This window comes from Abrus precatorius, unplaced genomic scaffold, assembly GCF_003935025.1.
Source record: "Abrus precatorius isolate BTA unplaced genomic scaffold, Abrus_2018 Scaffold7, whole genome shotgun sequence".
NCBI classification, from domain to species: Eukaryota; Viridiplantae; Streptophyta; class Magnoliopsida; order Fabales; family Fabaceae; genus Abrus; species Abrus precatorius.
The window spans coordinates 33,887,619-33,904,421 of record NW_020874417.1 but is presented as its reverse complement, the minus strand read 5'-3'; the positions used below and the strand labels follow the sequence as shown (position 1 = coordinate 33,904,421).

The 16,803-nt window shown below is 35.0% G+C and overlaps 3 protein-coding genes across 4 annotated transcripts; 2 read left to right on the top strand and 1 right to left on the bottom strand.

The window, feature by feature from the left end:
* Nucleotides 1-4,273: 4,273 nt before the first annotated feature.
* LOC113871844 (uncharacterized mitochondrial protein AtMg00240-like) lies at nucleotides 4,274-4,684 on the top strand. The gene has a single exon (XM_027508938.1). It carries the CDS (start codon nucleotides 4,274-4,276, stop codon nucleotides 4,682-4,684), a length of 411 nt encoding a protein of 136 aa, XP_027364739.1.
* Nucleotides 4,685-7,168: 2,484 nt separating this feature from the next.
* On the bottom strand, nucleotides 7,169-13,903 carry LOC113872376 (polyadenylation and cleavage factor homolog 4). 2 transcript variants are annotated; one of them, XM_027509886.1, is made up of 7 exons: nucleotides 13,241-13,903; nucleotides 12,261-12,362; nucleotides 11,924-12,178; nucleotides 10,183-10,896; nucleotides 8,525-9,412; nucleotides 7,884-8,432; nucleotides 7,169-7,680 (listed from the first exon to the last, which is right to left on the bottom strand). In XM_027509886.1, exons 1-7 carry the CDS (start codon nucleotides 13,583-13,585, stop codon nucleotides 7,636-7,638), a joined length of 2,898 nt encoding a protein of 965 aa, XP_027365687.1. In that variant the 5' UTR covers nucleotides 13,586-13,903; the 3' UTR covers nucleotides 7,169-7,635. The 2 variants fall into 2 exon arrangements, with proteins under 2 accessions (XP_027365687.1, XP_027365686.1); XM_027509885.1 differs by having other exon boundaries at nucleotides 7,193-7,680; nucleotides 13,190-13,841.
* Nucleotides 13,904-14,384: 481 nt separating this feature from the next.
* On the top strand, nucleotides 14,385-15,841 carry LOC113872834 (40S ribosomal protein S15a-1-like). Its single transcript, XM_027510673.1, has 4 exons — nucleotides 14,385-14,519; nucleotides 15,015-15,152; nucleotides 15,253-15,413; nucleotides 15,743-15,841. Exons 2-4 carry the CDS (start codon nucleotides 15,020-15,022, stop codon nucleotides 15,839-15,841), a joined length of 393 nt encoding a protein of 130 aa, XP_027366474.1. The 5' UTR covers nucleotides 14,385-14,519; nucleotides 15,015-15,019.
* The last annotated feature ends 962 nt before the right edge of the window (nucleotides 15,842-16,803 follow it).

Sequence of the window (16,803 nt, the reverse complement as noted above, 5' to 3'; positions counted from 1 at the left end):
TGTATGATATTAAAGTGTGATAAAATTATATAATATATATATATATATATATATATATATATAATATTATATGATATTCTCTCTATATATATTATTTTATTGGCCGCTAGATTTTAAAAGAAGAAAAAGAGCATAATTCATCACAAAAATAATTTTCATAATCTTTTCATTTATTTGTAGAGTTTTTCCTTTTTTTGTTTCATTATACAGCTTTACCATTTTGTTTTTTTTCTTATTTTGTTTCTTTCTGTGCTGTTGTTTGTTAAAAATATACTTAGTTGTATCATTTTCTGCTGAGGTGTATCATTTTCTCTTATCACCTTTTGTCCTCTTCCTTGATTTGAGGTCACATAGGTTGTATATATATACTATTCTTTCTCGATTAATATATACGAATCATTTTCTTTCTCTTTGTCTCTGAGCCTTCATTCCTCTTTTTTTGCCTTTTCTTTTATGGTATCAGAGCTTCACCTTGGAGCTCTACTAATCCCTCAACATCTATTGCAATGTTTGATTCTAATTCTACTGCTGCTGAGACTTTCCAACCACATGATCCTTGTCTTGACCCCTCTAGTCCATATCACATTCACCTTAGTGAAAATCTATCCTCTGTCTCTGTCACTCCAGCCTTAAATGGCAGCAACTATCATTCCTAATCCCGTTCAATCCGAATGGCTCTAATATCTAAAAACAAGATGGATTTTTTGACAGGTACCATTCCTACACTAGCAGCCACAGATTGCATTTATCCTTCTTGAGAGTGTTGTAACACTCTCATAATGTCTTGACTGTTGAGTTCATTGTCTCCTCCCATTGCTGCACAAAGCGTTATATTCCTTGACCCCGCGATAGATGTATCGACGGACCTTCGAAAATGATTCTCTCAGAGCGACCTCCTTTGTATAGCAGAGCTCCGATGGTCTAAAACAAGGCTCCTATTCGGTCTCCGACTATTATACAACTCTAAAGTCTTTGTGGGAAGAGCTGAACAATTTTTGCCCTTTCTCAGTCTGCACTTGTTCTGCAAAACTATACCACTAACAGGATTTTATAATCCAGTTTCTGAAAGGTCTCGACGACCAGTTCACAGTCATTCTCTCCAAGACCCTTTTAATGGACCCACTTTCATCCATAAATTGTGTTTTTTCCATGGTGATTCAATAGGAATGCCAACACTCTTCAACCACCACCATTGATGAACCAAATGCATTTGTCAATGCATCACATTCATCTTACGGCAAAGGACGCAGAGGAATAACCACTGAAGGACCATCAGGAGGAAATACACGATTCAGATCCAACAAAAAATGTGCTTACTGCGGTCGTACTGGACACACAATAGATGTTTGCTATGGCAAACATGACTACCCTCCTGGACACCCAAAATACCTAGGCCAACCACGCTTCAACAACCGTGACAACAACTTCTCTTCTGTTGTTGTTAACAGCGCTGCTAATGAAGGAGTCACACGTGCTTTCTCCTCTCAGGATAACACATCTAATGAGCTAGGCTTCAACCTAGCTAAGGCCCAATATCAAAGCCTTCTAGGTCTCCTGCAGCAATAAAATCTCAACCCTGAAACTAACCGAGCAACAACCACCACTCAACCCAAACATGCCAACCTCTCTTAAGTGTCCAAAACTTGTCCACCTGACTCCTCACCCAATATGAGTTTTGGTATTCGTTTTTCCTTTTGCACCACCACCACACCACACTTTTTGGTCTGAAGCACACACAGATCCTACTATTTTTGTCACTTACACACAATAATATTCCTTGGATAATTAACTCCAGAGCAACAAACCATATCACTTGCTCTTTTAACAATTTTTTAAAATTTTCAAAAATCAAACCTGTGCATATCAATTTACCTAATGACTCTACAGTTGTTGCTCACATGTCTGACATTGTTCAAATATCATCACAATTCATTATTCATAATGTTCTTTATGTCTCAAATTTTAAGTTCAATCTTCTTTCCATCTCTAAAGTTTTATCTTCTCTCAAATATACTTAACTTTCTTTAGATCTCATTGTCAAATACAGGAAATAAAATCATTGAAGATGATTGGTTTGGCTAAGCTGAAGAATGGATTGTACTACTTGGAAATCAACAAGGATGTTAGTTATACTTGGAGATCATCAATAATTTTTCCACACCACCCATCACCAACTCCAACCTTTGGCATTTTAGATTAGGTCACTTTTTCGAAAAACGTCTTAACTTTCTTCATTCTAGTTTTCCTTTTATTTCAATACATATTGAAGAATATTATGACATTTGTCACTTAGCTAAACAAAGAAAATTGTCCTATTCCTCAAGTATTAATAAAGCTTCTAATATTTTTGATTTACTTCATATGGATATTTAGGGTCCATGTTCACAATCCTCCATTCATGGTCATAAATATTTTCTCACCATTATGGATGATCATAGCCCTTACACATGGATAGTTTTATTAAAATCTAATGGAGAAGTAAGAGCATATATCCATAATTTTGTCACCTTAATTGAAAATCAATTAAACACCACCATTAAATGCATTCGCTCCAATAATGGCCCAAAATTTTTTTAAATTTTTTTTTTCTTCTAAAGAAATTCTCATCAAACAAGTTGTGTCTATACTCTCCAACAAAATGGACGGGTTGAACGAAAACACCAACACATCCTTAATGTTGCTAAAGTCCTTATGTTTCAATCCCAAATTCCAAAACATTTTTGGTCATATGCCATAAAACATGTGCTTTACTTAATAAATCGCATTCCATCCCCCATAATTAATAATCAAACTCCCTTTAAATTATTACATAAGCAAAACCCAGATTTTTCTATGTTAAAAGTTTTTGGTTGTTTATGTTATACTTCAACACATCCTTCTCAACAAAAATTTGATGCACGTGCTAGACGTTATATTTTTCTAGGTTTTGAAAATGGCACCAAGGGATATGTTATTTCAGATTTAAATAACAAAGAAATATTTGTGTCAAGAAATGTGTTATTCAATGAATTAGTTTTTCCTTATGCTAAAATTGCCACTGGTTCACAACCCAATAACCAAAACCCATTCCAAAACCACCATCTCCCTAACACAAGTTTTCTTGATCACGTCACCCCCACAATTCTGCAGCCCAACATCATCCCATCTCTTCCTTCCGAAATAGTACCCAACACCTCATCTTCTTCCTCTCCTTCCTTTCCTAGCTCACAGCCTACTCTGATCAACCCACTTTCTGTGCCTTCCCTATCTGTACCATAACCCCAACCAACTCGCCGCTCCAATCGTCCGCACCACTGTCCCATCTACCTCCCTGATTATGAGTGTAACGCCTACCCCAGCTCCTCACTCTCTGCTTCAACAACTTCAAACCAATTAACTACAAAGATTTCATATCTTGTACAAGCTTTGGTCGATTATTCCTAGATTTCTCCATCCCACTCTCACTTTCTCATGAGCCTGTCCTCTAAACAAGAACCATCCACCTATCATAAAGCTGTTAAACATCCTTGCTGGTAGGAGGCCATGAAAGCCGAGATTCAAGCCTTAGTTCAAAACCAAACATGGGATATTGTCCATACCTCTCCTAATGTGAAGCCAATTGGTTGTAAGTGGGTATATAAATTAAGCGTCGTCCTGATAGTTCAGTGGAGAGTTACAAGACGCGATTAGTGGCTAAAGCCTACTCCCAAATCAAAGGTATTGATTATCTGGAAATCTTTTCTCTAGTGGTCAAGATGAGCACAATTCGAGTTCTCCTGGCAGTAGCCTCCATCAACAACTAGAATCTATAGCAGCTTGATATTAGTAATGATTTTCTTTATGGGAACTTAAATGAGGACATATACATGCTTATTCTACCAGGACTCGATGGATATCATCCATCTCAATGCTGCAAATTAAAAAGATCACTTTATGGTTTGAAGCAAGCTAGCAGAAAATGGTTTAAAAAATTGTCTAATTTGTTACTATCTCATGGATACTAGCAAGCTCACGCTGATCACAGTCTTTTCACTAAAGCCATAGGTTTCATTTTTACTGCTTTGATCATTTATGTTGATGATATTGTTCTAGTTGGAAATTCTATTGTTGAAATTGACAATATCAAATACATTTTGCAATCTAACTTTCATATCAGGAATGTAGGTAAACTAAAATATTTTTTAAGCATTGAAGTTGTCCATTCATCCTCTGGCACTTCTTTATGCCAGAGAAAATATTGTCTGGACTTAATCACAGTGCAGGCCTTCAAAGTTCTAAACCATGTTCCACACTAATGGACAACTTGCTGCGTCTTCATCATGATTCTAGTGAACCTCTTGATGATCCCCTATCCTATAGACGTTTAGTTGGTCGTCTAATTTATCTCACCAGTACTCGGCTAGACATCACCTGTGCAACCCAACAACTTAGTCAATTCATGGTTGCCTTCACTCATTCCCACTATCTGGATGCTTTGAGAGTTGTCCGTTATCTAAAAGGTTATCCTAGTAAAGGCCTCTTTTTTAGCCGGAATTCTTTATCTCAATTACTTAGCTTCAGTGATGCCGATTGGGCCACGTGTGTTGATACTCGTCATTCTGTGAGTGGCTACTATTTCTTCATTGGAAGCTCACTGGTTACTAAAAAACTAAAAAGCAATCTACTGTTTCCCATTCTTCTGCTGAAGATGAATATTGAGCTCTAGCATCAGCCACATGTGAGCTCCAATGATTGTTTAATCTACTTAGAGACTTATGGGTTCCTTATGCTAAGCGTGTTGCATTATACTGTGATAGTCAAAGTGCCCTTTACATCGCTGCAAATCCAGTATTTTATGAACGAACCAAACACTTGGAAATTGACTGTCACACGTAGTTTGTGAAAAGCTCTTCTCCAGACTAATGCACCTCCTTCCAGTTTCATCTTCTCATCAGCTTGCCGATATGTTTACTAAAGCCCTGCCTCCAAAGTTGTTTTACTCCAATCTTTCCAAGCTTGAGCTTCATGATATCTTTGAACCTTTAACTCGTGGACGGCTAAAAGAAAAAGAAGAAGAACACAATTCATCACAAAAATAATTTTTATAGTCTTTTCATTTATCTATAGAATTTTTTCTTTTTCTGTTTTATTGTACAATTTTATCATTTTGTTTTCTTCCTTATTTTATTTCTTTCTCTGCTATTATTTGTTAAGAATCTGCTGAGTTGTATCATTTTCTGTTATTACTTTTTTTCTCTTTCTTGATTTGAGGTTACATAGGTTATATATATACATTATTTTTTATTGATTAATATTTACAAATTATTTTCTTTTTTCTTATCTTTGAGCTTTCATTTTTTTTGTCTTTTCTTTTAGATTTAAGATAAATATAAAAATTAAATTAAGTGTAAAAGTTTTAAAATTTATACTTATGTAAAATTTTTTTTTTTTTGTATATATATATATTTTTTTTTTCTTTTTGTTTATACAAATTCAAATACAGTGAAAAAGGATATAATGCAGTGACAGAGGTCAGTGAATGCAGGTGAAGGTACACCACGTGAAGGTAAAATCATTGAATATGTACGGTGGAGTTGAAAATGAATCTAACCGTACACCTAGTTAAGAAGTAAGAACTTGTTCTTGCCAAATAAAACGTGCTTGAGTTTTGTTATATTTTTAATTATTTTTTTAATATTTTATAAAATAAACATTAAGTAAAGAAGAGTATATTTTATTTTTTTAAATGTAAAATATATTATTATTTAAAAAATTTTATTTCATGTTAAATATTATTTAGACATTTTTATTTATTTTAAATTATTTATTTCTTTAAAACATTAAAAATAATTATTTTTAATAGTATTTTTATTTATTAAAGATAGGTTTTTACCGACTGATTGTTATAATAATTTCAACACTTTTAATAAGAGTATTTTATACATTAAATTATTTTATTATTATAATAATAAAATTAATTATTTTTTAAAGATATGTACATTAGTATTAAGTGACATCTAAAATAAAATAGAGAGAGTAATTAAAAACATTTATAAACATAAAAACCAAATAAAAATTAGAATTATTCAAAGTGCAATATTTTAAGAAAAATAACAGGACCAGTTCTATAAAATTAATTTTAAGTATTTTAAATAATTTTTTAATGAAAAATATTTATTATATCAAACAAATTCTTTGCATAACCAGAACATCGGCACCGTATCTCCGCTTAAACGTGATGTTATCATGGATACAGTATAAGCTTCGTACTAATTGATAATCGAATCTAATCATGAGAAAGTGCAGGGTGCAGTATTTAATTATTTGTAAATAAGAAGAAAATATAAAAAGAAAGAAAATATGTTTAATTTGGTTAAAATATGAATATTGATATAGAAAAATGTTTTCTTAATTTTTAAATTAAATTAGAATTTTTCTCATTTTTTTCTTCCTTTTGAAATAAACAAACGGTAAAATGTCTATGATAGTAAAGGTTAAAAGAGAATAAGTGATATAAACTTCAGGTCTAGAATAATAAATATTCTGCAAATGGATGAGTGAATATGTGAACTGGACAGTTTCAGTTAAGCAAAATTTTACATTTTTATTTAAGCTAAAATACAAAATTAATGTAACTAAACGTTTAGTTACAAGAGAGAATTTGGGTCGTGGATTACTCTGGTATATGACGCTTTCAGTTTGGTAGGTACCCATGTTTGATTTTCTCAGAGGGGCAAGGCGAGTCTGTTTATTTTTCTGATAAGTTGGAAGGTGATCTTTGATAAGGACTTTCTATGGGAAAAAATGTAGTGTGAATTGGGTGACTGACTATTTTGATGTATAGTTCACATGACTAGCAATATTTAGTTTAAGTACATTCTCTATATTTCTTTAAATGAATGTTTAGGCGTATAATTACTGGATCGTAGTAAGCACATATTAGGAATCTTTTTTCATAAATTATTAAAATAAAGTGAATCGGACACTTTCCGTAACATCTGAAATTTATTTTGAAACATCTAAAATAACGCGAACCAAAAATTCTTGGTTATGATTTTTTTTCATAAATAAATTTTCAGACAATTGAAGTTATTAACAATTACCCATTTTCTTTCACCTGTTTTTATTACCCGACATCAAAAAATAAAATGACAGCAATTTAGAGAGAGAGAAAAAAAAAGGAAAGGAAAGGGGGAAGGAAAAGAAATGACTAACAAATAATGCTTGGAGTTAGAAAAATAGAGATCAAATCTCTGCAGTTCATATCCATGAATGCATGATTGTTTATAAAATACAAACAGAAGTACACAAGGCCATTGTCAATTCAATTACCAGCTAGATAATAGCAACTGTGGTGTAATCTACTGACTCAACGGATAGCGTCTCGCTGCATTGTTTAAAACCCTGCACCCCATCCCAAAACTAACAAACTCTGAATAATGTACCAATATTAGTTTTTTGATTTGGGGACAAAATGCAGGGGACGAAATAATGTAAGTTAAAAATGTAACCTTTGGCTTCATGAAAATATGCATGTTAAAAGTCCAACTATACATGTACACGACTTTGACAAGAGGCCATGGTATTGCAAGATTCAACTCTACTCTTAAAAAATATGTAAGAAGATACACTATTGGAAAATCATAAGTTACAGTGCACAAAACTGGTCAACTTTAGTCAACTTCGTATTCGTTTTCTTTGAGAACCCTCTTCATCGGCACCCTGCATATATAAAAAAAAAAAAAAAAGAGGAACAATATTTACTGAAGACTGCTTGGAAGAAATGCTGACATCCATAATCACCATACTAGTCAAAATAATAGTGATCAAGGAATATTAAAATGGAACAAAGAAACTAAAGTGGTAGACAATAAAACTCGGGCAAATGCTTAGCGGATGTTAGACTCGGTAAAAAAAAAAGATACCCTTTCATCCGGCCCAAGATCTTCAGAGGGGTGCATATTAGATTCTGATCTGCATTTAGCGTGAATTATGGGGCCTAACTGTGACCTGTCCATGCCTGCTGTTGTTCCCGTTGGTGCATACAGGTAGACAGCTCCCTTATACATCCATTCCTCCATTTCATCACTGTAAAACTCATCAAAAGGCTCTCCACATAATGCACATGTATTCTGGTCCTCTTCTGCTGGCACTGCCAACTCTTCATGATCTTTACTCTCTTCTATGGTTTCTGTAGGCAAAAAACCTGGAACTGATTCTGTTCCCAATGCCTCTGCACCACTAAGCCACATCCTGTCACTCACAAACCACTTACGAGAAGGCTTCTGTTTACGACTTTTAGACATCCGATTCTTAGTCACATGCCAATCCATATGACTACTGTGTTCCTCTTGGCATTTGAAACGGAGCCCACAAGTTGTGCACTGTCTAGGGAGATCACCATATAAGGCATTGACTGCAGACTCATGACGAACCTTCAGAATATCTGGATTGAACTCAGTTCCAACAGAGTCCTAAAAAACAAATACTTAACTAAATCTTGCAAAATCAAAATTAAAAAAGGGAAATAAATAAATGAACTTATGATAGATATTTTATTAGATACCTGCATTGCAGGCTGGTTAGCCAATGAGATTACACCTTGAGACATAAGTGAATTAATTAAATTAGTATATCCAACAGCTGGTTGTTGGCTTGACATAAATGGACTAGCATTTGGATGAGGTATCATTTGTGATGGAGTAGGAGGGCGACCTGGAGGTAAAGGTGGAAGAGCTCCACCCTGTAAATGTAAAGGGTTATTTGCAATATTAGGCACCCGTAAAGGGAATTGTATACCAGGCAATGGATTTGACATGGCTGTACTTATAGAAGCACCATGTCCTTGCAAAGAACTTCCACGATTAAATTGTGAGGTTGATGGATCCTGTGATGGAAAAAACTGCAGTTGTGGCACTTGCCCATGATTTTGCTGTTTGGACGTAATCAGTCCTGCAAGCTGATTAGGCAACTGATGCATCGTTGAAGTACCTGTACCCTTGTTCTCAACATTGTCAACTGATAGTTCAGGCATGAATGAAGATTTATTTACAACATGGTTCACAACAGGGTTACTAGTATTTATTGCTTCAAATGGACTTCTCACATGTTTTTGCAATGTAGATATTGGATTTAAGGTGGGAGGACGAGTGGCATGCACATTTACAGAAGGCCTTATTTCAAAAGATGCAGGCAAAACTGATGAATGAGCCTCAGCATTAGATACAAGACCAGAAACCATCCTTGACACAACAGGTCGAACCCGATATCGGTTTGAATCTTGATTGCGAATGTTATCAATAGGAGGTATCATAAGACCCCTTACTCGCCCCCTAGTATTAAAGTTAGACGGATGGTGAGAAATCTTCCAAGCATCATGAGGTTGACCTGATCCCAGACTATGCTTTATTTGATTTTGGAATCCAGATACTTGACCCGGGGGTGCACGACCATACTGCAAAAAGAATATATAAATTTTCAATTCTATTAGCGAGTTATTGTCAAGTCTTATTTCCTTTTAAATTATACTAAAATAAACTGTTCCAGGACAAACTATCCCTAATAAAGTTTAAACTGGTACGTGAAAAAATGTAAATGATTTTATAGTACATCTATGACACATCCCTCACACAAGAGCTCCTGGGCCTAAAGCATGGACAATACACACACGGGTCACCTACCTTATGCTCGGTGACAAAGATTGGGTTCTATATCACTCGGTTATCTCTGAAACCATGTCATGAACCAACCATACTAAAACCTCAAGCTATTAAGTGAAGATACATAAATGATTTTATATTAAATCGCTTAACAAAATAAATTCATGTTGACATGGAAAGGTGAGAAACAAACTTAAAGATTAACAGGAATACATACACACTGCTGCAACACACAAAGGCCATCTGGGGTTACCAAAATGTCTAAATTCTAAAAGGCAGCAGTGAACTGTTAAAAATATGAAATTAGTGAATACCTGCAAACTACATTAGAGATCAATTGCCAGACAAGTAAGAATCAATTTCATGCATTTGATTGGCCCTATGTCCTATGGCCGATCCAAACAAAGGTATCCTCATCACCAGAAATTTATCAGTAGATCCCAAAGCATAAAAGGCATCTGATTAGAGGTATACCATATACATTACAAAGCAAAAATGAAATACATAAACTATATTAAAGCAATATACTGCAGAAAGAATAAAATATAGAAGTGAGGAAACATACAGCAGAGGAGACAAATGCATCTTCTGCTATAGTAGAAGAATCATCTACAGAAGGAGGATGAGATCCCCTAGACCAACCCTTCCTGGTATCCTGCTCTAATGAAATTGCATTAGTTGCAACAATAACAGGCCTTTCCCTGGAGAAACCAACTCCTGAAGGCAAGAAACTGTTATTCCTACTATGGTCTATTAATGTTGGACTCATGTCTTCCCAGTCAAACTCCTCCTCTTCAGTATTCTGCCATGACGTTGACAACACCTTGTTGTCTATACCATTTCTATCCAGCCGTTCAACTAACAAAGGCTTACTGCTTGAAGTTTCTTGGCTTTTATCACTGCCATATGCATCAATTAAAGCTCTAGGATTTTGACGCTGATGTCCATTATTAAGGTTGTATGTAGAAGTTTGAAGTCGATTTCGACCATCACCAGAGTACTGTTTTCGCTGCCATTCACTCAACTCTACATTTGCTTTGGCCACTCCATAATCAACAGTGGAATGAGGAGACTCTCTATCAATTATCCTGCCAGCAGAGTTGTCAGCTGCATATTCATCTATAGATGAAGACATAGGCCTATCAAGTGCAATTCTTGAAGGGGACAAGGATAATCCAAGCCTGCTGCTGCTGGATAAAAATTGATGCGTCTTGCTAGCAACAAGGCCAAAATTCGTATTACTAGCATTTCCAGATGAATCCAACTTTTCACCACCAACCTGTGTAAGATATAACCAATAATGTGTCACTATGCCACTGTATTGATTTGCAAGATTCTCCACCACACACCCCCCCCCAAAAAAAAGGGTAGAAATCCATTGAATTCTTGATATTCAGCAGCATCCCTTCCCAGAATCAATGGAAAATTACTTACTTCATTAACCCCAGACAAAATATGAAAGGGAAAACTATATAACAAGAGAAGGGAAAGGAAAATAATACACTTAGCAGAGTGATACATATCCCAGATAATGAAATAATAATGAAACTACAGAGAAAATCAGATAAATTATGTCTGTCTGATGTTTTTCCAGTCATACTAACAGATAAACAGAATTGTTGCCATTAACAACATGCAAATTGGTCTTTCTTGTATGGATACACAGTGGAAGTATTTAATCTGTCATCCAGGTTTTTCACCAACAGCTCCAGAGAAACCAAGATCACTAATTTAGAGAGAGAAATCAGGGGGAAAAACACCCATGCTAGGACTTAGTCATTAACAACATTCTAGTACTTAGTCATAAAATCCAGGGAAAAATTCATCACAAACACAAATAAAAGATTACAGTGCTAGGACCAAGTCAAAATCTCTGAAGCACAGAAGGGGGGGGGGGGGGTGTTGAGCAAATGGTGAAAAATTACATTTCTCACAGCTTCCCTTGACAACCCATCAAAAGAAACCGGTCATGTCTACATTGATGCCTCCATCCACCATTGCTAAACATAACATCAAAATTCCAGGTGTAGTGAATATAAAGTTTGAAGAAAACAATCTATCCAAAAAGAAAAGGGAGAACCATTATTGGAAAGACACAGAGACACAAACAGAAAGTGATGGACAGAGAGAGATCCTAACATGAGAGATAAAAGATATTTACCACAAAAATTATATATTTAGGTTTACATGTAGACAACAAACAATTCAATTAATGAAAATTACAACTTTAGGGTATCAGCTAATAAAGCCTCAGTCTAGTCCCGGTATAGTTAGTATGGAAGACAGAGATATCACAAAAAGCTTACACTATCCACAGTTGAGTGCTCCAACTGACGCAAGTATTTCGGATTAACATGTATGCCATGACTTGGTCGAGGAGATTCAGATGCCCTGACAGGATTCATGGTGGACGGTTGAGTATTAACTCCTTGAGAAAACTGCAACTCTGCTTCAATCTTGCGTAGGACAGAAGGTGGAAAGACTTTTGACCAGGTACCAAAAAGATGGCGCATAGCAGGATGCAAACTAGGCTGAACCTGCCTATATGCCTCAGAGAAAACCTGCAGAGACAATAGAAGCAAGTTTCAGTAACAGAATTAAATGATAAAAATTAAAACAATAATGCAACTCTAGTTGACCTACTTCTGGCAGACGTAAAGCGAAGTATCTAACATATTCCTGACCAAAATTCTTGACGATACTGTCCAAAAGATAGAGTGAAGGAAGCTTTTGATCTGCAGGAACCTGCAAAAGGATATCTTCAAAAAATTGAAGTCCCATGTGAACAGTGGCATAGCCAACATATAATTGAACAAGAGAGATTCTAATAAGTAATTAACTCATTTTTTTTTACTATGCATTAACAAAATCTTACAATGAAATTGGTCATTAAATTTTTTTTATTCTCTTTACAATACATATTGTATATAATGATGTCACTTAACATGATCTGATACTTTCTAAAAAATTATAGAAAATTTTTCCTAAGCCTGTGTAATTAAATATTCTTTGATTCGTAAACCTTTTTATTCTTTTTGCAGACATGATTTCATTTCAGCAAAACTGAAATAATAACTTTCCTTTAATGGCAGACCTGAATCTTTTCAGTATAAACAGTATTTCAATTCGTATGCCCTTGGACTTTCCTGAAATTGAATCCAATATTCAAACATGTTGCACGCAATTGCACCTAATCTTTACAATGCGTGAGTTATATTTGTACTATTTACTGCTCTTTAAAAGACCAATAGCAACTAATTTCTTTTGCTTTACGCTATTAATATAACAGCCACAATAACGGTCAATTTGAGCATAATCCAATTATTCTCTCCGTGTTTGGGGACCTTCATTTTTCTCATGAGAGCTAAAAGCATTATAAAAAAGGTCGCAGAACTAAAATCATCTCTCTCCTTTCAATGTTAGAAGCAAAAACAAACAAAATTCGAAGAATTAGAATTTGGAACCCAAATTGTAACATTCGAAGAAGCGGAAAGTAGAAAGAACAAAAGAGGGATAATTTTGACCCAAATAAATAAAACAGTAGTGTCGATCCGAATCGAATGATATTTTACAAATCTGGAGGGGTAAAAGAAGAAGAACTTTCTGCGGCAATGGAGACGGACCTCAAGAATCCGAGCGCATATGGCATCAGCGATGCCCTTGGCATGCTCCCTCTGCTGTTCGGCAATGATGGTGAGATCGGTGATGATGGGCTTCAAATTGCAAGTGAGTTCCGACAACAGCAACTCGTAGAGCTGCACGATTTCGTCGGTGGTTGGATGCGGCACGGGGGCGCTGGGAGAGACCCTGAGTTCGTCGTCGCGTTGTTTGAGAAGAGCCTTGAAGCGACCAACGAGTATCGAAGGGGGTGGTTTCTGCGCGATTGCGACCTCATTGTTCATCGGTTTTGAAGCAAAAGCAGCGGGTCTAGGGTTTTCAGGAGGGAGTATCAGATTTTGAGAGTACATAAATATGCCTCGAATGCGCAGATAGAGGGGAGTTAGGGTTAGGGTTTTTTGGTTTGGGGAAAATTGGGATTGAGAGGGTGCGTCAGCGTGTTGTGGTTACAGAATGTAAGGAAGTGGGAAGTGGCGGCATAGAGAGAGAGAGAGAGAGAGAGAGAGAGTGGTTTAAATCGGACGGCGTAGGAGTGAGTATCGTTGATTGTCCGAACGCCAAGATGCAGCAGTCCAGCAATTGACGAGTTTTGAAACCCCTTTTATTCTTTTGCGCTTTCGATGGATGCAACTGCACTCAGAGGACCCGTCTACGCACGCCACCGCATCAAGATATATTCATAAAATTAAATACATTCTTGTAATATAACAAAAATTAGTGATTTTTATTTTAATCATTATACATAACGTGTTATTTTTATTTTAAATCTTTACATAAAATATAATTTTTAAAAAGTGTGTTTAAATATATAATTTAATTAAATATTTATTAAATAATTTTATAATTATAATTTATATGTTAAATTTAAACATAAAAATTATTAATATAAGTTAAAGAAATTTATTTTGATAAATTATATTAAAAGATTTAAAATTAAAAATTATTTATAAATGCTTTTAAATAAATCTTAAATAAGAAACCCAACATGAATGGTCCTTTAAAAAAAAAGCAGTAAAAATTATCCAATAAAGAAGCTCCGAATCTGATGTTTCTGAAATCAAAATCCTATCCACTACAGACTTAAAAACCCCCTCGACCAAAAAAATTTTTAAAAAAAATCCCCATGGACCAAAAACGGAAAACAAATTCAAAACCCTAAAAGAATACACATGGTTGTTTTATTAGAAGTGTCTCCTCCAAGCAACAAACACTATTCATCGTGTGCTTTCTCCTCAGCGTAAGGGCAGTGCAGTTGCCGCACCCCTCACAGTTTCTCTGCGCTTGGTAAAGTCTGCTTAGCACATCGTGTTTCCATTTATTGGATGGGCTTCTAGGGTTTCCTTGCTTCGTTATATTTTCCTTGTTATTTTGCAATTTACGATTGATAATGAGCGAATCCAGAACAACCCCCTTTAAGAATTAGAATTGTGTTCCACTGTCTGGGTGTTGTATTGTGTTCTGTGGTACTCAATTGGAAAAACCCATATTTATAAAATTGTCTTTGGGTATCCATTTAGGAGCAATAGCTAATATGGACTTGTTGCAATTCCTATTCAATTAAGATTATTGATTAAACGATGTGTTTCTCGCGTTAGGCTAAGCGAGGAAGGGAAAATTTTTGGTTGTATGATTGGATGTATCCCACTTTAATGATAAGGTCACTTTAGATGATCCATTATATTATAGAAGTTTTTGTTTATCCCTTTTTATGTGCAGTTGTCAGCGTTGCTTTGTGTAAGTTTCTTAGTAATGGTTGATATTTATTAAAATTTGTTACAGTAACTATGGTGAGGGTTAGTGTCTTGAATGATGCTCTCAAGAGCATGTACAATGCCGAGAAAAGGGGGAAGCGCCAGGTCATGATTAGGCCATCCTCCAAAGTGATTATAAAATTCCTTTTGGTGATGCAGAAGCATGGTATTTTTCAATCTTTTTTCCATTACTGTGCCTCAACCTATTTTTATTCACACCTAGATGTTTAATTTTGCCTTGATCTGGTATACTCTGGTGGTTCAAGGATACATCGGGGACTTCGAATATGTCGATGATCACAGGGGTGGCAAAATTGTGGTAGAATTGAATGGTAGATTGAACAAATGTGGTGTTATTAGTCCCCGCTTTGATGTGGGTGTCAAAGAGATAGAAGGTTGGACTGCAAGACTGCTTCCCTCAAGACAGGTTAGCCTAAAGGGCTTCTTGTCTTCGTTTTTTTCTCATTTTTATGAGTTACATCTTCTGGTCATTTGACTCTGCTATAAAAGAACATACACTAGTTAATAATTGCTGATTACTTTTACTGTACAAACTCTCAGTGTTGAAAATATTATTAAAAGACCAAAAGGGTTGATTTAATTTTTTTACATAGATGCGAACTGAACTTGTTGAAGTTGGTATCGCTGGACAAACTATTGAACTTTATGTTCTCTGTTACTCTCTCGTGTTGTATTAGTTTTGTTTTTTCAGTGGCCCTAACCATGGATACCCATTGATTACACAAAATCATGCAGTTTGGGTATATTGTCTTGACTACCTCTGCTGGTATCATGGATCATGAAGAGGCTAGGAGAAAGAATGTCGGTGGTAAAGTGCTGGGTTTCTTCTACTAGGCAAGTTTTTGTGTGAGGATCGCACCTGATTTCAGTTTTTGACAGACTCATCAGTTGTAATGAAAAATTTGCTAGTTTTCTAGTGATATCAAATTATCAATGACAGGAAACAGATGTGCTTCATGTTCTTTACATGGTTATCAAAATCTTGTTACTTTCGGGCCGTAGGCTTTACAAGCAATTAAAACGTGTTTTTAAATCATTATAAAACTTGTGCTTTTATTTTTTTGTTATATTAAACTGAAATTCGTGCCATCCTTATTTCATGAATATTTTACGCTCTTCTAAGAGACTGTTGTAATCATGTGCCTTAACTCTCCTCCCCGTAATTCTTTCAACTTAATTTTGTAATATTGATTTTTTTTTTTTTTGAGTTTGAATTGAAGTTCGCTTAAGGCTGTTAAAATCCCTATGATTCGATCCCGGTCTGATGAGAGGACCTCAATAGGTTAGTAGGAGAGAGTGCAATGTTGAAAATGTTAGTTCATTTTCCTCCATCCCCAGTTTATATTCTCTCGATTTAGGTAAAAGGCTCCCCTGCTTTTTACCTGATGTGGTATGATTAGTGGGATTCGGTTGATCATCCTCGATTTTGGCTGTACTGAAAGCTAAGCACTGGTCAAATGCTTTTAAGTTTATGCATTTGGATTGGATAATCAACCTAATTATAGAACGTGGCTGGATATACAGTTGAATTGAGCATTTATATAGCAAGTTTTTATTGTATTAAGACTTATGTTATAAATTCAATAATGAAATTTATTAAAATAAATTAAAAGTGTTTGTTTTAATAATTAAAATATGTTTAAAAAAGCTCATGAAAGTTATACATTGTTTTTATAAGTTGTTTAAAATTTCGTCTAAATGCTCCTTTATTAAATTAGTTTTTATTACATACGGATGTATGCTGTAAATTTAATTATAAAATTTATTAGAATAAGTTAAAAGTAGTGTGTTTAAAG